A 23709-nucleotide genomic window follows, 5' to 3' on the forward strand; every position below is an offset into this window, starting at 1 on the left:
CAAACTAATATCTTCACTCAGATGCTACAAATTCATATTCAAATTTGAGTATAAAATATACCCCAGTATATATCATATAATGAATATTCCTCTAGACCCACAATAAGCAGTCAACCAATACTTTTTGAGCACTGTGCACATGATCAGATTTGCATTTTCAAAACATCATTCAAATACCCAGGGTGAATATCTTAGAAAGAGACATGACTGGAGAGAGAGGGGGAGTGAGAGAGAGAGAGAGAGAACGAAAGAGAGAGCGCAAGTACATGCGACAGAGAGCCAGTTAGAGAACGCAAGCAAGCAACTACTGCCCTGAGAGTCATTACGTAACTATGGCTTATCTTGAGATACACAGACTCGAGAACTACTTTGGAAGCAAGATCCATAAGACCCACATATATGTTACCTGTGAGGGAAAAAGGGCAGGAAAGAGGTCTGTTTTACTTGTTTTCAAATTTTACAATTTCACCATTTTATTTCTTTTCTCCTATTTCCCATTAAGTGTTTCAGTGATGCTGACTTTTTATTTTAAGATTTTCTTTGTGATTTTCCTAGTTATATTCCTGTTGGATGCATGAAATTATTATAATACCATATATAAATGAGTAAAAATTTTCTATACTCTCTACAGTATAACTTTGTATTCTAACATAGCTGGAATTTCCAATATCCACAAATCTTCCATATTTACTATTTCAACTTCTTTGTAATTTATTAGTAATCACTATTGAACTATGCATTTATAGTTGTATTTATAGTTTATAATACCCTATAATATATTTTGCTGCTTGCAATGTTTGCTTTTCTTAAATTTTTATGTATCATCACAAGTATTTTGAAAAAGTTTTATTATTTCATTATGCATGTTCATAATATCCTCCTGAATGTTCTCCACTATTGAAAAAAGATACCTAAATGTATCTTAAATATGAAACAAAGTTCCTATTTGATTGCTGTCATTCTAGTATTTGTCACATAGTTTTTATTTCTGGCTACAATAATATATGGGCATTATCATATATTTTGAATAACTGCATTTCTTGCCCAAGTTCACAGAGGAATTTATATTTGCATTTTAAAGTAGTTATACGTATGGGGAGGGGGGAGGGGGGAGGGATTGCATTGGGAGTTATACCTGATGTAAAGGACGAGTTGATGGGTGCTGACGAGTTGATGGGTGCAGCACACCAACACGGCACAAGTATACATATGTAACAAACCTGCACGTTATGCACATGCACCCTAGAACTTAAAGTATAATAATAATAAAAAAAAAGAAAAAAAAAGAACAATAGATATTAATAAATATTCTCCCAGTCTTTTCAAAAAAAAAAAAACAATAAAGTAGTTATACATTTCTTCTTCTAGAATCCTGTTTTGTGTTTATGTAAATATTAACATTAATAATAACTTTTTATCTAACACTCATCCTGCGACCAGTCTGCACTATTTACTCCAGCCTCTCTGGTATTTTTTTTAAACAAGTATTTCAGTTTTGTAAAGAAATTTGTTTTAACTTGTAGCATATTTATGCTTATATTTGTCACTCTAAAGAATTAGTAAACTATTATTAAAGAATAAAAGATAACCAATAAAGTGTGGACCATGATGAGACAAGAATGATGTAAAATAAAGGTGAAGAGAATAATAGTTACACAATGTATTAAACATTTTGATTTTCTTATCCACTTCTCCCTCTGCTCCCCACTTGTCTATAAAACAAACATAAAATTATACTCCTTCTTCACACTGGAGGAACTAATGAAATTATCAAAGCTAATAAGCTTCCCTTTCATTTCTTTATATATTTTTGCACTATTTTTTAAATGATAATTTTTTTAAAGTTCTACTCATTTTAAATGTCCACCTAACTATGCTGCAAAGACCAAAAATCTAAGATTAAGTCTGCATAATGGTTTTGGTTTTGTAAAGGCTATAAACCATCCTTTGGCTATGAACATCATTTTAGTTGAGGGCCATATCTGAGACTGCGCTCTTACTTGTTCATATTTTTATTCATTTGCTTTTAAATTCCAGAAACCATGCTTTAAAAAAACTAATATGAGTGTTTCAAGATCTAGAAACATTACGACTCATCTAAATCATAGAAGCAAAGAACTAAAATGGGGTTTTCTGGATTATATTTTTGAAACCTTGACTTAACTCATTTAGGAATGTCTTTGTTTAAATCAGTCTTCTTAGGCTGCATGTTAGCCTCTCCAATAATAATTCTATCTCTATTCAATTAAGAGGATTGGTGAATTTGATTAAGAGAATTATTCTGGTTATTTTTAAAATTATTTTTCTATTCTTTCTTCTTTCTCCTTGCATTATTACAAATAGGTGAATAATTGTTTGTTTTAATAATTGAGTTTCATTATCACCCAGTTGAAGAACCTCATTTCTTCTTCACTGTCACATTGTATCCAGATGTTTTCTGCTTCTTCCATTCACCTGGTCATGGATTGCAATTTACCATTCATTCTTTCTAATGTTTTTGTAATTTCACTCTCCTTCTGTAAAACTTGAGCTTTTGAATCTTCAAAACTTCTTACCAGAAACAAGTCTGACTTTGCCATGTCTCTTGTGTTTCTCAACTTGGTTAACAGATATTTGAGGCCTCTCTGACTGAACTACCTGCCTGACTCTATTTCCTTCCTGCCTGCCATAGCAATTATTAATAATGGTCTTTGCAGATGTCCTTTCATTCTCTCTCTCTCTTTCTCTCTCCACCCCTCCCCACCTCTCTCTTTTGGAGGGGGGTTGGTATCTGGGCATTTTTCATTTCTTAAATCTTCACCTGGTAATTATGTTTATCTGACTATTTAGAGAGCTCTCATCATACCATACTACTGGATTCTCTTTCACACCTTGCTTCTGGCCCAAAATGCTGTTTTCTGATACCTCGAATAAAACTGTCTCTAAAAATCAAATATAACTTAGAAGAACAAAGATTTGCCACCACTGGAGATATTCCAAACCATATGCAATGTATTCTAGAAGCCAACAAAAAGCTCTAAAAATGGAAGGTTTAGTTCCCTAAGAGAATACTCTGAAGGGAAAAACACTTAAGTGGATGTATAATTCTGCAGCATTTTAAAAAAAGAAAAATAGTTACTTTATTACTCAAATCTAAAAAAACTAGAGATAGTGATAATATCACTGGATGCTAGCTGGAAGGCTGTGTGGAGAAACTAGAATTCTGAACATTTAAAAACGGGTAGACTTAAACGTAAAAAAGGGAAGAAAAAGCATATCAATAAAAGGGGAATTAGTATGAGGATATGTATGAAAGTGGAAACGGAAAGGAAATGCTTAGGAAATAATATTCAACTAAAACCATGTGGTTAGTACAATGAGATAAAAAGTTGGATAGCTAGGAAGCCAAGCTGCCTGAGGACTGAAATAGCATATGAACAAGTAAGAGAGAAAAGAAATTAAAGATGAAAGACAGGAAGGGGAGCAGGCAAGAGGCAATTACAGTCATACAGGTGAAAGGCAGACTCGGGAAGAAATTGGTAAATTTGGTTTTACACTGGTTTTGTTATAGCTAACAATGGAAGACACCAGTTGAAAAGTCCACTAGGCAATTAGATACGAATATTAGTACTAGGAAGAGAAGAAATGACTGAAGTTCTAAATGTGGTAGTCATTTGGATTGAAGTAACAACTAGAGAGTGATGATGACAGAGAACTAGAGGCAATCTTGGGGAATACCCAAATTTAGAGAATGAAAGAAAGAAGTGTAAGATAGCAAAGAAGACCAAAGAGGATCACAGTATTATTTGTTGAGATAAATTGCTCTGTTAAAAGTATTCAAATTTATTTTGGGTAGTTTTTATCTCTTATCTCCACTTCCTGACACTCAGTTCAATACCATATCATCATAGCAACACCTGTCACTCATGACCACTATTTAACACTAGTCTTCAATGTTTGTGAAGAAGACACTGCAGTTTATTGTTAAATTGACAAAAATTTCTCTGGTAGAATAAAAGTCATAAGTTATAATTTACCTTCCAAACAAAGTTGGATAAAATTTCTGCAAGCTTTAGGAGCTTCTTTGGACCACAACTCTATGTCAATATCTCCAGCTGTAGTTTTCAATAAAACCTGTAGAAAGAATATTACATTTTATTAAATTATTATTTTGCTTAATAATCAGTTGAATGACTATTTGACTTGTAGCAATCACTACTGAGTTTTCAATTTTAAAAGAAATATTAAAAATTGTGTTTGGCTTTTGTTGATATACTCAACAAAATGTCAAATATTCACTACAACTCATTGTACATTTAGATCTTTCAAAATACCATTTCAGAAAAAGTTTGGGATTTAAGAAAAAAAAGCATATATCTTTTTTAATCACAGAAAAAAACTTCATTCATTTAAAAAATGGTAATACCTAAAGTGAGAAGTTCACTTGAGGCTAGGAGTTCAAGAATAGCTTGAACACAGAGACCCTGTCTTCAAAAAAATTTGTTTTAATTAGCCAGGCATGGTGGTGTTCCATGCTATTTGGGAGGCTGAGGTGGGAGGATCACTTGAGCCTGGGAATTTGAAGTAATAGTGAGCTATGATCATGCCACTATATTCCAGCCTGGATGACAGGGCAAGACCCTGTCTCAAAACAAAACAAGACAAAACCCCAATAATGCAAGTTTGTTATAATCGAGTTTCCCATTGCATCAACTCCAATAAAACTGTATAGCAAATTAAGAAATTAAAGAATAATGAACCCATTAAGTTGTGATATTACAATACAATTTTATAATTGCCCTTTTTAATTACCTTTTACTCTCTCTGCTCATTTAACATCATGCTATTCCTAATTTACAAAGGAACATTCTTAATCTAACTCTGGTTTGTAATTTACTAAAATATTATGTCTTAAAATCACCTTCTATAGTAAATAGAATCCTCTGATAGCCTTTCCACCAGCTCATAACAGCAGATACTCCTTGGTAGAACCAGAAACTTTCCAACAACTAAAACCCTCCCTGCTGGGCTCCCAGGAAACAGTTTATAATTGTCTTATTTGTAACCACAAATAACCAAAAAGCATGTTAGGCTCTAAATTTGAACATTGTGGCACAGCTGGAAACCAATTTCTCCAGTATTACTTCTTTTTTTTCTCCCCTCATATACCAAAGTAGATCAGTGTCAATAATTTGTGATCATCACAATCTTTTAGAATGCTCTTGCAAGTAAAGGGTATGCAATGTAACTGTTCAAATACATGAGCCTGTTTCTCATGGAAAGTCAGTATCATCGATATTAAGTCACATTTCACCACCCCAAAAAGAAACCCTGTATCCATTAGCAATCACTCCCTATTTACCCCTACTCCTACTCTCTGGCAACTATTAATCTACTTTCTGTCTATGTAGATTTGCCTATTAAACATTTCATATAAATGGAATCATACAATATGTGGCCTTTTGTGTCTGGCTTCTTTTACTTAGCATAATGTTGCTTTCAAATTACATAGGGCTTTCAGTTCTACACATCTAGTTTTTAAATGTCTTGAAAATCACAATGACTTTATACTCTTACTGGTAAATATTTCAAGACACAATATATATTTAAGGCAAAGTTCACCATTAAAAATAATAAATAGAAATCCATATTTACAATGGTCTTCATAATAATTTCTGATTTTTTTGACAGATTTCCCATGCTGAGGTATCAGCTCTATCATGTTCTTATGATTTGCTTGTTTATATTATTAATATTATTTTCAATAAGAAATTTGTGACGGCTGGGTTAGTTAATCTAAATACTATGGTCTATAAATCTATTTGGCTAGTCATTATGAAAAATTACATCACAACGCCAAAAAAGTGCCCTTTTTTTTTTTGAGACAGAGTCTCACCCTGTTGCGCAGGCTGCAATGTAATGGTGCAATCTCGACTCACTGCAACCTCTGCCTTCCAGGTTCAAGCAATTCTCCTGCCTCAGCTTCCCGAGTGGCTGGGATTACAGGCGCGTACCACCAAGCCCGGCTATTTTTTTGTATCTTTAGTAGAGATGGGGTTTCACCATGTTGGCCAGGCTAGTCTCGAACTCCTGATCTCATGATCCGCCCGCCTCGGCTTCCCAAAGTGCTGGGATTACAGGCATGAACCACCGCGCCTGGACTTTTTTTTTTTTTTCTTTTTCTTTTTGAGACGGAGTCTTGCTCTGTCTCCCAGGCCGGAGTGTAACGGCGCTACCTCGGTTCACTGCAACCTCCACCTCCCTGGTTCAAGCAATTCCCCTGCCTTAGCCTCCTGAGTAGCTGGGATTATCGGTGCACACCATCATGCCCGGCTAATTTTTTTGCATTTTTTTAGTAGAGACAGGGTTTCACCCTGTTGGCCAGACTGGTCTCAAACTCCTGACCTCAGGCAATCTGCCTCAGTCTCCTAAAGTGCTGGGATTACAGGCATGAGCCCCTGCGCCTGGCTATCATCTTTTTATATATATTAAATAATGCATTTAAACAAACGAAAAAAAATACAAATATATATAGATTTTCTCCCCACAGCTCATGGATGGTTTTGCACATCCACTGAAGTATGCACTTACTGGTTTAGAAACCACTGCTCTAACGAACATACTAATTACATCATCCCCCCCTCCACAGGCTCTGGAATCAGGATGCCCAAATTCAAATACTAACCCTTCCGCTTACTAGCTTTGTTACCTTGCGCACACTATCTGACATCTCTGTCACTTAATTTCCTAATCTAAAAACAGGGATAATAATATCTTTTAGGATTTCGGTGAGGACAAAATGAGCTATAATACATAGACTGCTTAGAAAAGCACATGATAAATAATAAGTGCTCAAAAAATGATGGTCATTATTACGTGGTTTTTTTTTTTTTTTTGGCTAAAGGCAACTTACACCTAGTAAAAAGAATGCATATATAATCAGGCCACCTTGCTCACCAGGGTTTCTTAATCTTTTCATTAATAAGCTACTGAATTAATAAAGAAGGTATATGGCTCCTTCCTCCTCTGGCCATACATTCTCTTCGGCCATCACTACTTTGTAGGCCTCCTTGGCTCTTTCTCTTAAAATTCCCAATTAATACTTTGATAATATCATGTTTCTTATAAATATATATGCAAATATACTTATAAAGCCATTTTGATTTTCAATACATTTAAAAACTAAGTGTGTACAACAATAAGACAGACCCCTATCATTTGAAAGCAACATTATGCTAAGTGAAGACGCCAGACACAATTTAGAATAAGTGATCATAATATGTGGAAATTTCATCTTCAGGGAATTACCTCTTAGGCTTAAAAAATTTCTATCAAGTACTATATTTCTTTGCCTCATCTTCAGGGGCTAGGGTTACAGCAAAACACAGAACATTTATGGACAACCAGGGACCAAGCACTGGTATCATTATCAATTACTTCCCAAGCTGATACTAAGCACTTTGAAGGGAGGAATTTTGTCCCATTTACTCTGAATGTCTCTGTACCCTTTCAGTACCTAATGTACCATTAGATAGTAAAGGCAATAAACATTCATTGAACAGACTTATTACATTTGCTTCAAATTCTTCACACACCAAATTTTTGTCCACACTCTCAACCTTACAGAACTTAGAAGCTTTAATATCTTTGATGAGCCTTATGGTGGAAAAAGTCCCAAGTTGTTTTTGGATGAAAACTTGGGCCCTTGTGTTATCATTCAGCCCATTTCTGTTCAGAAGACAGTATTTATCACATTTTGTAGTTAAACATTTATTTGCATGATTATTCAGTCAATGTATACTTCACTCAATTAACTCATGATAACTCAGACAATGTGGTTTTTTTTGTTTCCGTTGTATCCCTAAAACCTAGCATAGAGCCTGGCAATTGATTTGCTCAATCATTATTTGTTGAATGAATAATCTATTCAGGAATATATCCTTGTTAAAGCTTTTCATCTATGTGACCATGTCAAATCTTCCTTTACAACAAAGCAATTAAGTCTGTCCTTGACCAGCAGCAGTGTAACCTCAAACTCACTGATGCTTAATATTCCTCAAAAAACTAAGAAAAATATAGTATTAATTCATCCATCCATTCGTTTATTCAATACATAACTGAACTCCTTCTATCATGTATCAAGTACTGTTCTAGATGCTTGTCTCTGCCCTGATGTTCCTTGCATTCTATAGGGGGAAGGTAGGAGGAAGGATACAGTAATACCAAATAATTAATAAATACCATGGAAAAAAACTAAAAAAGTTAAGGGGGCCAGAGAATGCTGGGATGCAAGGCATGATTGAAGTTTGCTATTTCATAGAAAGTAGGTAAGAAAGGACTCTTTGCTAAGGTCAACACTTGATTAAACAGAGGAACAGCAAGTGTGAACGCCCTGTCTGGCAGTATGGTAAATCTATTCAATCTCTACCAGTATTTATTAACTGGGGGTGATACTGCCCTCAAGAAACATTTGGAAATAGGAGGAGGTAGGTATTTTGGGTTTTCACATTGATATTAAATAAGATAGGTGAGGGGTGGGATGGACCCAGTAACCTACAATGCCCAGGAGAAGTTCAAAGAATTGAAAGAATTGAGCTGCCCAAAATACCCATTAAATTTTTGCTGGGAATTACAGCATTTTTGGTTTTGCTTTTAAATTGCTCTCATTATATTATCAAATGTCAATGAATAAAAGACTGCATAAATTATTTATGATGTAATCATGTAACGAACAGGATGGTATGTTGTGTAAATTTAGCTTATCTTAATTCAACTAAATACTTTAAATCTCATTTTCTCCAATATGCTGATTCATCAAATTTCATATGAGATAGGCTAGGTCTCAATTTAAGAATTCAGGTGACAGTTATTCCACAACGGACTCTTCAACACAAACACCTTGGATGGGAATTGGCATACATTAGCCATCAAATCAATTAGAGAAACCTTTCCCCACTCTAATGTGGTAACAGTCCCCATTTCCCACTTTCTCTGACTGACAGTCATCTCAGGTTTTAAAATCAGCTCAAAAGATACCTTTTCCATGAGGTTTTTCCTAACTTTCCCAGTTGTTCACTACTCAGTACCGCCGTAGCAACCTGGTCTCTTCTCCACAAGCACGCTAATCAGACATACAGGCTTTTGTTTACCTGTCTCACAAACTAAACTATAAGCTCTTCCGGGAAAACAACTACCTTACCCATCCATCTTTGTATCTCCGGCGCCTAGTACAGTGCCCAGTGCCTAGCAGGCGTTCAATTAATGATTGCAGAAGAAATGCAGAATGAATGACCTCAAAGTTAAGCAAAGAATATATCAAACTCAGAAATTTACGTTTAAAAACCTAAGACTCTAGAAATCGGTTGCATGAGCTGGGTTAAAGCAGAAAATAGGACCGGAATGCTGGTAGGTAGAGAAATCTCCACCTGACTTTTTCAAGTACGTCCTGAAAAGTATAAACTTCAGTGTTTCGACGCAACATTGTCCACATGCAGGAATAAAGACAACACTTATCGTGGTCTCTTCCTACCACGAGATCCCGAAACCCGTCCCCCACCCCAAATTTGGGAAATCTCACTTTGGAGATCCCAGGACCCCAAGTTCCCTAGATGAGGCTCTCACCTTCCCATTCGTGGGAGGCTCCTGGATGTAGATGTTGCTCATCCTGGTCAGTACAAAGGACTCTGCTCCTTATGAGGGATTAGAGCGGACGGCCGGTCACTAAAGCTGTCCGCCTAGGAGTACACTCTTTCTTAAGTCGAGTGGTGCAGGAAAACTTCAGTTTGTCAATATCACGCAAGACGGGGACACCTAACACTACCCTTGCCTAAAGGAGCCCCTCACGGACGCCGCCATGTTGTTACCGGACCCGAGCACCGCTAACCCTGAGAAGGGTTATTCCAGTGTACTCCAGGGAACGAGAGAAGTCTGTAAAGTTATTATAGCTTAATGTAATTTGTATTACAATATTAGAAGGGACACTTCATAAGTCTTGGCTGTGTTTACACTACTCGCGTGTGCAGATCAAACTGACCCCCCCCCAAAAAACTACCAGTAATGGTTCGGACCATGTGTCTTCTGCACTATGATTCGTCCGGAAACTGCATCCGCGTCTACTGGTTCTGCTGCCGCTAGAAACGTACAGGGCCTTCCTCACCATAGCGAAGGTGCTGCTGCGCTGGGGGAAGGAAAACGGCGCTTTGGCTGTGCCTTGTTCTCGCAGCTGGCGGGAAGCAAGCGCCACTTCGAAAGCCGGAGGCTCAAGTGACCCCTTACCATCGTCATGGCAGTCCCAGGTAAGGAGCAATTACAGGGCCTCTGCGTCCGAGATCCGAAGGGAGCACAAGGGAGGGTAGGGTAGGGTGCGGGGTGTGGGCATAAGTGCCCATGGGGACTTAGGCGGAGGCCTTAAAATTCACAGGTTTGTTTTGTTTACATGAAAAAGTTTACACTCCAAAGATACACTCTGAAGGAAAGAAAGTAACTGTCTTCCCCCAGGAGCCAAGCCCCAGCTGCATGGGATTACAGGGAAAGTGTATTGTGGAAGGGAGGGAGGAGGGGGAGACTGTAACTGTGGGCCTAAGGGGGCGAGCAGCCAAGAAAAACTACCTTAACTGTGGTATGGCTTAAAACTAAAATTTGAAGTGGGAACACTTGGCCGACCCAGGTAACCAGAGGCGTCGTCTGTCCTAGAAGTCGCTAGGACCCACCGGGTGTCCGGGTTCTACTCCTAGCTCTTCCTGTTGTATGTAGCTGCTCCGTGGCCATAGATTGGTCGTTTTGTGCTTCTGGGCCTCAGTTTCCTTATAAAAAGAAGGAGCTTTGTTGAATTATATATAAGATTTATTCTAACTCTCAAATTCTGTGTCCAGAAGTTACTGACCTAAAAACGGTGAACTCTGCAGAATAATTACTTAAAAGATTTTCTCTCCTCAACTACCAGCTTACTTGGAAGTTCTAGTAGCTGAGAGCGTCTCCTCAAACTGGCTTTGCCACTGCAGAACAGTGGTTGCAGGAGACATTTTCAGAAATATACACTCCTACACCCCACCTCCCAACTTGGAAATTCACAGTGCGCCTTAGTAATAGAAAAGATTCTGAGAATTACTATGGTTCAGAGCCCTAACTTTGTTTAAACCTGCCCTTCCCAGTGTTATTTGACCAGATTCTTTGTTCTGTGGCAGCCTTTTTGAACATCTTTCTGCAGATAGCTGTTACTGGAACACTGTGCTTTTGTACTAACTGCAGTTTGCGAAGGAGTACATCTGGAGCTGTGAGAGAGGAAATATATACTCTTTATTAAGCCTACTGTGTGCCAGGCACTGGTACTAGGCATTGAAAATACAGTGGTGAGCAAGGTAGACATGGTTACGCTTCACACAGAACTTATAATTTAGCAGTGAAGAGAGAGAAATTTATACAAAGTGGGACAAGTGCCATGACAAGGAAAATACAAGACCTTAGGAAGCACAAAGTAAGGCCACCAGACACTCAGGATGGGCAGAAGGACTTTCCAAAGGATGTAGCACTTAGGAGGTCATCTAAATTGTAAGAGGGGTGGCTTGAAGGGAGAGGATAGTGCAGCTGGAGGAACTGGATGCGTAAAGGAAGAGGAAATATGTGAGAAGAGGAAATGGAAGATGTTTTCTATGGACGGAACTCAAATACAAATAGGAGATAAGTGAGAAATTAAGTAGAGAGATAGTAACTGTAGTAAATATTGACTAATATTTATGTGTCAAATATGTCAGATACTGTATCAAACATTGTATTCTATCTCATTTAATATTCATAACTACACTTTGAAATGAGTATTAACATTCCCATTTTACAGATGAGGACACTGAGGGACAAAGAAATCCAGTAATTTGTCTATTATGAGACAGCTGGTAAGCAAGAGGTCAGTCTGGTTCCTCTAGACTGTGCGCGTCATTCATTTTGCCGTTGTATAGGTTAACTTCCAAGGTAGCTTCCAGCTCTTTAAGGACCTGTAGACCATGAGAAGAGGTTTGGCGTTATCCTACAAATGATAGGAAGCCATTTAAGGGTTTTAAAGCAGATTCACATTTTGGAAAGATAATTCTGGCTAGAAAGTAGATTGGAGACAAAGTTTACCAGTTAGGAGTAATTCTGGTGAGTTATGATAATGTGTGGCTAAGATGTGGTCTCAACAGGTAAGGAGAGAAGCGGATAAATTGAAGATACATTTTTGATGGTAGAATCACTAGGAGTTGATGATTGATTCAATGTGGGTAAGTAAAAGAGGAAATGAGGTTTACCTGGGTTTTACTGTTAATCAGTTGGGTGGGGCTATTTACTGATATGACAACACCTCACAAGGGGCAGGGGTTAAGGGGATGATGACATCCAATTTGGGGCTTGTTGTGTTGAGGTTACTCAGACATAGGAATACAAATAGTTAATAGTAAGAGATATAATTTGTAGCTCAGGAAAGAAGTCAAAGACAATGATTTGGGTGTTATCCACACACATAATAGGAGGTAAGGCTATGGGAGTGGAGCACTCTGCTTAGATGGTGTGTAGAATGTGAACGGAAGGTCTGTGGCTGAAGCCTGGTCAATATCTAAGAGGCCAGCCGCTAAAGATAAACCTACACGGTAGATTGCCTAGGCATCCTGATAGGCCAAATCAGCTCTGGTGATCTTTGTACCACACAGCTGCGCTCAAAGTTGACCTGTTGTCATAACTGCCCATTTCATTACTTGAGCAAGCCTTTTGGGCACCTGTGTGATATGGGCACTCTGGAGGAAACAGTGCCATAGTCTGTGCACTCATAAAACTTTAAGCAGTATATGAAAATGTGCTACTTAAGAAAGGGGACAAAAGTGATTTTTTAAACCCCTATTAAAATTCTCTTAAACTTAGACCAGTGTTATAGATATGTTAACCTTCTTTCAATTCAAAATAATGCTTCAAAGTATAATAATGTAAAATTGTGCTATTAAGCTAGACGATAAGGTATAGATAAACTGTTTAAACCTAGCAAAAATTGAGATAATAGGTGTGACAGTGCTGTAAAAGTACAATGCAAGTGTCATTAGAAAATACAGATACAGAAAATCATAAGATAATTTCTTGGATGATCGATCCAGACAGGGTATTAAAGGAAAATAGGACTAATCTAAACCTTTCAAGGTGATCATGAAGGAGGACAAGTATTATGTTATGCTCTTTAATTTTAGGTTTAATGGATTCAGTTTGGCATTTCTTGGGGTGGTCCTGCTAGTGATTATGACAAGGTATGATTATAAAGTAACAAGGCTGCTTTCTGCAAACCACACATAAAAATCAGCCTTGTCTGTTTTATGATCATGTGCTTCACCTGTGTTTTCATAGCATTGTGTATAAGCTTATACCATTATGTAGGTAATACAATGAAATGTAGGCATTTAGGAAAATCTTACTCTTAGTCGTTATTATAGAAATAATATTTGATCACAGGTTTCAGTGAAATTTACTTTCTTTGAAAAACTGCTTTTCCTGTTCACAGTTGTTGAAATTACCTCCAACATTCATGTCAGTGATTCACCACTCTCCATGAAGAGTTGAACTGGCACAAGTGGCAATGTATGTTACTGATGTAGTTGGCACAAAACTGTTTTCTTGTTATCTCCTTCACTGAAGCCTATAGCCAAGGTAGGGAGTTTTTCTATGGCCAAGTTAACATTTCAGTCTGGCACATCACAGTGAATAAGATTTTTAAAACACATTATGATAGTATCTTAGTAATAGAACAATTCTAAATTACATCCAATTGCTCTTTATTCCTAAACTAGACTATAGGTAATTTCTTTTCTCTCTAGTCTATATTGCACATTGCTGCTAAAATAATTTTCCCAAATCATATATCTGATCCTGCCATTGCTGGGAGGCATGAACTTAGTTCTTCACCCCATCTGTGAATTTTGTAATTCTCTTCAAGCCACTTAACCTTTTGGAGATTCAGTTTTTGTGTCTCTATAATAGAGTTGAAGGCTAAGGTTTCTTAAGTTTCTAACGTGTTAAAATGCCAAATCTCCCCATCTCTCTCTGCAAGAATGAAGTGCACACTCCCGAGCCTGACTAAATCACTGTTTCTACTCTTTCCTTCCACCACTTCCCTCGTGCATTCTACAATCCTGCAAAAATCTGATTTGGCCAATTATTCTGTGAACCTCTCAAGTGCTTTCCTACCTACGAGCCTTTGTTATTACCTCCTATTTTGCCTGTAACTGCCTGTGGGAAGCTTTCCTGATCTCTTAGCTGAAACTCTTGCCTGCCACTTTTTCATAGGTACTAAATAGAGCTCTGTGTCTTTTATGGAACCTGGCACATTCTGTCATGGATTACAGCTGTGAGTGCATTACCATAGGTAAACTAGTATAGTGTCGCTTCCCATGGGCTCCATGCAGCCCAAGATGACTGTGAATGCAGCCCAACACAAATTTGTAAACTTTCTTAAAACATTATGGGATTTTTTTGTGTGATTTTTTTTTTTTTAAAGCTCATCAGCTATTGTTAGTGTTAGTGTATTTCGGTGTATTCTATAGTTTATACCCTCATAAAACTTTAAGCAATACATGAAAATACTACTTAAGAAAGGGGACAAAAGTGATTTCTAAGCTCTTATTAAAATTCTCTTAAACTTACACCACTGTTAGAGATATGTTAACCTTCTTTCAATTCAAAATGATGCTTCAAAGTATAATAATGTTAAATTGTGCCATTAAGTTGGATGGCAAGACATAAACTGTTTAAACCCAGCAAAAATTGAGATAATAGGTGTGACAGTGCTGAGATAATAGGTGTGACAGCGCTGAGATAATAGGTGTGACAGCACTGAGATAATAGGTGTGACTGCGCTGTAAAAGTACAATGCAAGTGTGGCCCAGTGAAGCCAAAAGATTGAATATCCCCGTAGGGGCTTGATTCATCCCTATGGCTTCTCTAACATGGAGTTCAAAGTTATACCCATGATAGGTAAATAATGAATAATTAGAGGGTTGATTACTAGAGGGTTGAGTACTATTTCTGCTGCTCAGCAGCAGATTTCTGCTCAGCAGCAGAAATAGTACTAAACAGATTAAACTAATACAGTCTTCATTCTGTTTCATTAGGTAATTAAATTTCTGTCTCTTAAACAAATTTCTCTGTCTCTTCTTTTTTTATTTTTTATTTTTTTGGGACGGAGTGTTGCTCTGTCACCCAGGCTGGAGTGCAGTGGTGCTATCTTGGCTCACTGCAGCCTCTGCCTCGCGGGTTCAAGTGATTCTCTTGCCTCAGCCTCCTGAGTAACTGGGACTGCCGGCACATGCCACCATACCCAGGTAATTTTTGAAACAGGTTTTACCGTGTTAGCCAGGATGGTCTAGATCTCCTGACCCTGTGATCCGCCCACCTCAGCCTCCCAAAGTGCTGGGATTACAGGCATGAGCCAACGCACCCAGCCTCTCTGTCTCTTCTTACACCGTTTTTCTTCACGGATTAGTTGTACTTTGTGAGGCATGTAGACTAAAGAATTTTATATGTTTCATATCAATATAAAACTCATATCAGTAGTTTAAACAGCTCTTTGGTTGGTTTACTGTTTCTCCCTTTGGAGTCAAATGATTATGAAGGCATTTTTTAAATTTTAATTTAATTAATTTATTTATATATTTATTTGGAGACAGAGTCTCGCTCTGTCACCCAGCTGGAGTGTAGTGACACAATCTCAGCTCACTGCAACCTCCGCCTCCTGGGTTCAAGTGATTCTTATGCCTCAGCCTCCTGAGCAGCTGGGATTACAGGCGTCCACCACCATGCCTGGCTAAGTTTTGAAATTTTAGTAAAGATGGAGTTTTCACCATGTTGCCCAGGTTTGTCTTGAACTCCTGGCCTCAAGTGATCTACCTACTTCAGCCTCCCAAAGTGCTGGGATTACAGTTGTGAGCCACCACACCTGGCCTATGAAGGCATTTTTAATGGGCTATTAAGACATCTGCTATTTCAGAATACTTGTATTGAGAAACTCATTTAGCTTGTTTTTTAAATTATCTTATTAATTAATGAAGTATTAATGTTTTAGTAAAAAATGTCTACTTTCTACTGATTTTTCTACTTTGACTTTCGTACAATATTTGGAGTCCCAAAGAAAGGAGTGTATCTATGAATTTTTAATATAAATGGTATAAAAGTAAAATACTTGGAATTTTACTTTGCATCAACTTAAGCAGAACATATGTATTATATAAATAGATATTACCACTTATAAAATGTGGCTGCAGTTTGAATTTTAAAAGCAGAAGAAACTGAAATTGTCTTTATAGGTCCCCAGATTGTAACTAAAACCGTAATGGAGTAACCAAATGTAAAACTTGTTACCAAACAAAATTAATCTAATTGACTCTAATCCAATTAAAAATGAAAAGAATGGATCCTGTGACAGAAGTAATTGCAATTTCTAATTAGTACTAAAAAACTTAGCTACTTAAGCTGTATATGTTTAAATTTAAGCGATTGTAAAAAATATTTTAATGAAAATGTCTGGCTTCCCTAAATTCCAAAATAGACAATAAGAAAAATACAATATTAAGTTCTAAGCATCACTGTTAAAGTTCCCAGTGACTAAGTTGTTGACTTCGGAAAGATAGGTGTTGTAAAATTTCAAGGAAATAAATTAAAATCAAATATGAGATTCCTTTGGTGACCACTGACGAATCTCAAGCAACTGTTGAGGACTCCATCTTTCTCTCAATTTTTCTCAGTCCTTTTATTTTTGCTCCTTCTTTTTGGTTTTCTCAGTATTTTCTGTTTCTTCATTGCCTACTGTTAACTTTAAAATTTTTTTTTCTTTTGTGCTAACTACTAAGATATAATTTACATGTTTTAAAAACAGCACAGATCACAAATGTTCAGCTTGAAGAATTTTGACAAATAAATTGAGTGTGTGTGTATATGCACACGCATATTTCTTAGCTGGCAACTGGGGTCCAGAAAAGTTGCCAGTTCCCAACTTCTGAAGTACAGTCATGCACCACAAAATGATGTTTTGGTTAATAACTGACTGCATATACAATGTTGGTCCCATAAGATTATAATACTCTTATTTTTACAGTATCTTTTCAATGTTTAGGTATATTTAGATACACAAGTACTCACCATTGTGTTACAACTGCCTGCAGTATCTATACAGTGACTTAGGAGCAATAGGCTATACCATAGAGCCTAGGTGTATATAGGCTATATCACCTAGGTTTATGTACACTGTGACATTGCCACAAGGACAAAATTTCTGTGTTGTGCCTCACAACACATTTCTCAGAATGTATCCGTGTCATTAAATGAAACATGACTGTATTTTCTTAAGCTTATAACCTCAAATCAATAAGTATTTGTTGAGCACCTCTTAGCAACTCTACATCATGGTAAGCACTGAGTTGTATTCAAAATTATGTGGCTACTTTAAGTTACTGAAAGATAAAGGACCAGCCCAATTACCTGATTCCTCCCACCACCACCCAAGTTGTTTAACAGAATACTAGATTCAGAGTAAGCCCTTAATATTTAGCAAGTATAAGAATGTAGACCTCTAAAATTTGTTCCTGACATCATGAGTTGATAAAATTTTATAGAAAGTCTGCAGTGTAGCCTCTCTGAAGAATTTACAAATGCAATCATTGCCTTTTGTCAGATAATATTTACTTGACAATTACTTTTCTTAGTGTTACAGTTTTGTTTGGGGGAGATTTCCAGATTGGTTTTTGAAAGGGTAATTTGATCACCTTTCACATTTTAAAGGTGCCAAAAGGTATATAGTGACATGTCTCTTAACTCTTTCTCCGTCTGGACTTAGTTTTCTTTCTTCAAGTAACCAATGTATATCCTTACAGAGGTATGTCTAATATCTTCTGTAAGAATTAAAGAAAGAGGTAAGAAACATGAAAAGATGGCTTGCCAGTCATGACAGATTTATTTAGAGAAAACAAACCTGAGAGGCGCCTTCTGGCCGAGTTAGGTGAGAGGCACACTTGCTTACAAACTAAAAGTTCTTAAAGATTCAGGGTGGGAGAGTTTATCAGAGGCTTGGACTGCTTCTCTGTCTCTTCCTTGTGCTTATCTGTGAGGGAGAGTCGTGTGTCAGTTCCCATACATCTTTCTGCAGCTGCAGGCATATCCCCCAAGTCTGCTTTTAGCTTTTCTATCCTAGTGCACCTGAAGGGGAAGGAATGTGCTTATTAAGGCCCACTATTTTACTGGGGCCCATTGTATGAGGGTGAAGTTTGGCAGTTGCTCAACAGACTTCCCCTCCAACTCCCTTTGGGCCTGAGCTATCTTATCTGTATTTTATTGTCTGCTCTTTCTGGCTGCTTATAATTAGAAGAGAAGTAATTTCCTTGAAATGCGTGAGGCTAGAAAGGGAGCTGGAATTTAAAGTGGTGGTGTTTGTCTGAGAAGACAGTGCTCCTACTCTATCACCTTTTTTTAATACAAATGGCAACACGCCATTAACACTGTTATGCACCTTGCTTTTTTTCTTTTTACAATATATGTTAGCGATCATAACATCGTTAAATAAAGACCATCCCCATTATTTCATACCATAATTGATTTAGCCAGTTCCGTATTGACATTTAAATTATTTCCACTCTGTCCCTATTACAAACAATGCTATAGTGAATAACATTCTATATAAGTCAGTATGCATTTGTGCAAATAAATTGGGAGAACTAATTCCCAAATGTGAGACTATTGTATCAGAGAGGTATATATGCTTGTAATTCTGACAGGTTTTATCAGCTTGCTTTCCATAAGAGATAGTACTAATTTATGCTCCTGCCAGCAATGTATGAGAGGATGCTCCCCTACACTTCCTTCAACCTTTTCAATCTTTGCGATTCTGGTAAGTGAAAATGGATTACTAGTATAGTTTTTAGTGTACATTTTACCTGTTGTTTTAAATAGTACTGAGCATATCTCCACATGTTTCAGAGTCATTTCTATTTCCGTTTCTGTGAACATCCTTTGCCCATTTTTTTCCTATTGGTTACTGGTCTTTTTCTTAATGATTCGCTGAGATGTATGCATAGGGATAATTGCCCTTTTTTGGTCCTGTGAGGTGCAAATATTTTTTCTCAAGTTTCCATGTGTCTTTTGAGTTTGCTTTTGGTGGTTTTTGCCATTCAGTTTTTTCTTCCAATGTCAAATTTATATGTTTTTATATAATGCCTTTTGGATTGCAGGTTATGATTAGAAAGGAAAATTTTGAGATGGGCACACTGTATTACTCTGGACAGCCTTAGCAAACTTCCAAAAGGAATGGAGCCAAGAACTGCACAGGAGCCCAAGGCAGGGAAGTAGGTAACTTAGCTGAGTAAGGGCCTCACAGTATAGCCCTACTATAGTCAGTTTGACATGGATTTTGAGTGCCATTATATCAGCCAGGGTCCTTATTCCAAACAATAGAAACTGACTAGTTAAGTAGAAAAGGAAAGATATCAGGTAGCTCACTGAATCTAGGCAAAGCCTACATAATAAGGGTCAGAAAATAGAAATGACCCAGGGAACCCATATCCAAGATCCTGCACAAGCCCAGACCTGGTTAGGGCTGCTACTGCCAGTGACATCAGTGCCCCTGGAAACTGGATCCTGACAACAGAATGAATTAACTGTCCCCACTTCATTGTGTTACTTGTCTCAGATCTACTAAGTCAGTTGCCTCAGATTCAAACTCTTGGGTAGAAGCATTCATTTGCCCAATCATGAAAATTAAAGACTAATGAAGCTGAAATAATAATTTAACCAAAGACTGGTGAGGAACTAGCTGATATAAAGTACTTTATTTAGAATTCTGGTTATATTTCCCTGTCATGTAAAAGTTTCAACTTTAGGAAACAAGATGACCTGCCAAGAAAAAGTTTCATAGTTTGTTTATTCTAAAACTATGGGATACTTGAATGATGAGTTTTATCAGTGCCTTTTGTCATGAATTCAATTCTAATGCATGCTGAGATAAGATTATTTCAGATCTGTCTATTAGAACATTTTTATTCTGTTGTAGTAATAGTAATGATGCATTTAGCATAATTTTATTCAGTTGTTTTAGCATCTACAGTTTCTGTGGAAATAGATTTAACACTGACTCCAGTTCTCTGAGCTTTTTTTCAACATGCAGTTGTTTTCATAATGAAAGACCCTCAGATTATATTATTCATCTGATTTTATTCCAGTCAATACTGCTACAATGTAACATATTTGTTTTTAACTATGACAGGGTTTACGGGGAAACAATGGGATTAGAGCACAATGCACAAAAGCTTCAATGACACATTAAAAAAAGATAGGAACCAACACGGTGAAACCCCATCTCTACTAAAAATACAAAAATTAGCCGAGTGTGGTAGCAATCCCAGCTACTCAGGAGGCTGAGGCACGAGAATCAATTAAACCCGGGAGGCGGAGGTTGCAGTTTGCTGAGATCACTCCACTGCACTCCAGCCTGGGCAATACAGCAAGACTCGGTCTCAAAAAAAAAAAAGGGGGGGGCTGGGAGTGGTGGCTCACGACTGTAATCCCAGCACTTTGGGAGGCCAAGGCAGGCGGATTACAAGGTCAGGAGATCAAGACTATTCTGGGTAACACGGTGAAACCCCATTTCTACTAAAAAAAAAAATACAGAAAAATTAGCTGGGCATGGTGGCGGGCACCTGTAGTCCCAGCTAGTCAGGAGGCTGAGGCAGGAGAATGGTGTAAACCCGGGAGGCTGAGCTTGCAGTGAGCCGAGATCACGCCACTGCACTCCAGCCTGGGCAACAGAGCGAGACTCTGTCTCAAAAAAGATAGGAATCTCATAGAAACAGTAGCACAGTTTTACACATGTTAATTGGTTAAAAAAATGCATAAATATTACAATAAATATGACACTTTACCTTTTAAAAGACCTGGAGTTTGCTGTGCAAGTGAACTTCAGAAGAGTTGCAGTTTATGAGTTATGAAGTGGCAGTAAGAGGGCAATAAGAAATCCATAAAAAGTTGTAACGCCAGATGTGAATGGATGTTCTCAACAGTTTTGGTGAACTGAGGTCACTAGAAATGTTTTGAGATATATGTGCTTGTGTATTTTGTATACTCCTGTGTGGTTCAGATCAGCTAGATGCAATGTTCTGCATTTACTTAGTGTTTTATGTGGATGAAAGTCACATTATGCTCAAATGTTTCCCTAATGTATCAATTACATTAGAACAATATTTGCATTTTTAAAACAAGTATTATAGTAGAAGAGACTGTACTTTTACTAGAATAATTAGAGACAGGGTCTCCCTCTGTCAGCTAGGCTGGAGTGCAGTGGTGCAGTCATAGCTCACTATAACCGTGAATTCCTGGGCTCAAGTGATCCTCCTACCTTAGCCGCCCAGGTAGCTAAGACTAAAAGCACATGCCATGATCAGCTAATTAAAAAAAAATTTGTAGAGATGTGGTCTCGTTATGTTGCCCAGGCTGGCCCCAAATTTCTGGCCTCAAGGAATCTTCTCAAACTGCTGGGATTACAGGCGTAAGCCATGATGCCCCACCTCAATAATGTATACTTTAAAACAATATTAAAATGTAAGGGGAAAATAACTAATTTTTAACTTCATAACACCAAAGAAATAGTTTTAAAATTATATTTATTTTTAAATTAACACTGTTATGTTTGGATTGTATGTATTTAAATATTTAGTTAGGATTATTTCTCCATTTCAAGGGTTTGGAAATTATATGCCCTTTACCAAGAAAATGTAATAATACCTGTAATCCCAGCACTTTGGGAGGCCGAGGTGGGCAGATCACGATGTCAGGAGATCAAGACCATCCTGGCTAACATGGTGAAACCCCATCTCTACTAAAAATACAAAACATTAGCCGGGCGTGGTGGCGGGCACCTGTAGTGACAGCTACTCAGGAGACTGAGGTAGGAGAATGGCGTGAACCCAGGAGGTGGAGCTTGCAGTGAGCCCAGGTTGCGTGCCACTGCACTCTAGCCTGGGCGACAGAGCGGGACTCCGTCTCAAAAAAAAAAAAAAAAACAAAAAAAAAACCAGAAAATGACATAATACTATACTGGGGCTTTCATTGGTTGATTGAAGCCACTATTGGAGGATAAAATTAGTTTTAACTATATATGCATACAATGGAATATTATTCAGCCATAAAATGGAATAAAACTCTAATACACGCTATAATATGGATGAACTTTGAAAACATTCTGCTAAGTAAAATAATCCAGGCCCCAAAGACAAGTATCGTATGATTTCCCTATGTATGAAGAACCTAGAAGAGACAAACTCATAGAGATAGAAAGTAGAATAGAGATTACTAGGGGTTAGAGGGAAGGGGGAATAGTCAGTTGTTTAATGAATACAGTTAGTGTTTGGGATGATGAAAGAGTTTTAGAAATGAATAGTGATGATGGTTGTACAGCATTGTGAATGTACTTAATACACCTAAATTGTATACTTTAAAATGGTTAAGATGGTAAATTGTATGTTGTTTATATTTTATCACAATAAAAAGAAATCAGTTTTAATTTGTCTCTGGTATTTATATCTTCAACATTGCCTGCATGTGCTACTAATTATACAGGATTACTGTATTTGTAAATATTTATCAGAACTGGATGGATATATGACTAGTTTTTCTCTTGTCAAAATTTGAGTGTTGAATTTAGGTATTTCTTATAATACCTAGCAATTACAGTAAGTCTTCTGGAATTTCACCAATTCCTATAAGAAATTAGATTTTTTTTCTTCTAATGGAAAACAGGAAAATATTTGTTAACCTTAATGTCCATATATATATATATGTAAAAAAGTAAATGTCCGTGTATATATATATATATATAAAATAATAAGTAAATTATTTTACATTTGAGGGACAGGCCAGAGTACCCTGGAATTTCTTCTTCAGTGCTGTAGAATTCCTGGAATGTTTAAACTCTTAACTATTTACTAGATTTTTTTTTTAACTTTCTTTTATTTTTCAAATTTTATTTTAGATACAGTGGATACTTGTGCAGGTTTGTTACCTGGATATATTGCATAATGGTGAGGTTTGGGGTACAAATGATCCCATCACCCAGGTACTGAGCATAGTACCCAACAATTTTTCAACCCTTGTCCTCCCTCCCCTCCCATTGGTCCCCAGTATCTGTTATTGTCATCTTCATGTCTATGAGTCCCCAATGTTTCAGCTCCCACTTATAAATGAGAACATGTGGTATTTGGTTTTCTGTTCCTGTGTTAATTCTTAACTTAGGATAATGGTCCATGTTGCTGCAAAGGATGTAATTTTGTTCTTTTAAATGGTTGCATAGTATTCCATAGTGTATATGTACTACATTTTCTTTAATCCACCATTGATGGGCACCTCAGTTGATTCCATGTCTTTGCTATTGTAAATAATGCTGCAATGAAGATGTGAGTGCATGTTTCTTTTTGGTGAAATGATTTTTTTTTTTTTTTTTTTGGATATATACTCAGTAATGGAATTGCTGGGTCGAATGATAGTTCTGTTTTAAGTTCTTTAAGAAATCTCCAAACTGCTTTCCACAGTGACTGAACTAATTTACATTCCCACCAACAGTCTATAAGCATTACCTTTTCTCTACAGCCTCACCAATATCTGTTGTTTTTTGACTTTTTAATAATAGCTATTCTGACTGGTGTGAAATGGTATCTCGTTGTGGTTTTCATTTGCATTTCGCTATGATTAGTG

At 37.1% G+C, this 23709-nt stretch overlaps 2 protein-coding genes across 5 annotated transcripts in view; one reads left to right on the forward strand and one right to left on the reverse strand.

Moving 5' to 3' along the window:
- The window catches only part of LOC105499478 (CWC27 spliceosome associated cyclophilin), a 264382-nt gene extending 254510 nt beyond the window's left edge, over nt 1-9872 (reverse strand). Inside the window, exons 1-2 of the mRNA XM_071098872.1 lie at nt 9601-9872; nt 4017-4113 (exon numbers count right to left, since the gene is read on the reverse strand). Of these exons, the coding sequence (XP_070954973.1) occupies nt 4017-4113; nt 9601-9642 (139 nt within the window). The 5' untranslated portion in view covers nt 9643-9872. The remainder of the gene's footprint in view (nt 1-4016; nt 4114-9600) is intronic.
- A 167-nt stretch (nt 9873-10039) lies between these two features.
- Nucleotides 10040-23709, forward strand: part of LOC105499479 (SREK1 interacting protein 1) — a 44774-nt gene continuing 31104 nt past the window's right edge. Inside the window, exon 1 of one of the 4 annotated variants that reach the window (XM_071098875.1) lies at nt 10040-10274. In XM_071098875.1, the coding sequence (XP_070954976.1) occupies nt 10262-10274 (13 nt within the window). In that variant the 5' untranslated portion in view covers nt 10040-10261. Of the gene's footprint in view, nt 10275-15132; nt 15306-16858; nt 18860-23709 lie in introns of those variants that run through there. The other 3 variants (XM_011772041.3, XM_071098874.1, XM_011772040.3) reach the window with 3 other exon arrangements.

Source organism: Macaca nemestrina, chromosome 6 (assembly GCF_043159975.1).
Source record: "Macaca nemestrina isolate mMacNem1 chromosome 6, mMacNem.hap1, whole genome shotgun sequence".
Lineage (NCBI taxonomy): Eukaryota > Metazoa > Chordata > Mammalia > Primates > Cercopithecidae > Macaca > Macaca nemestrina.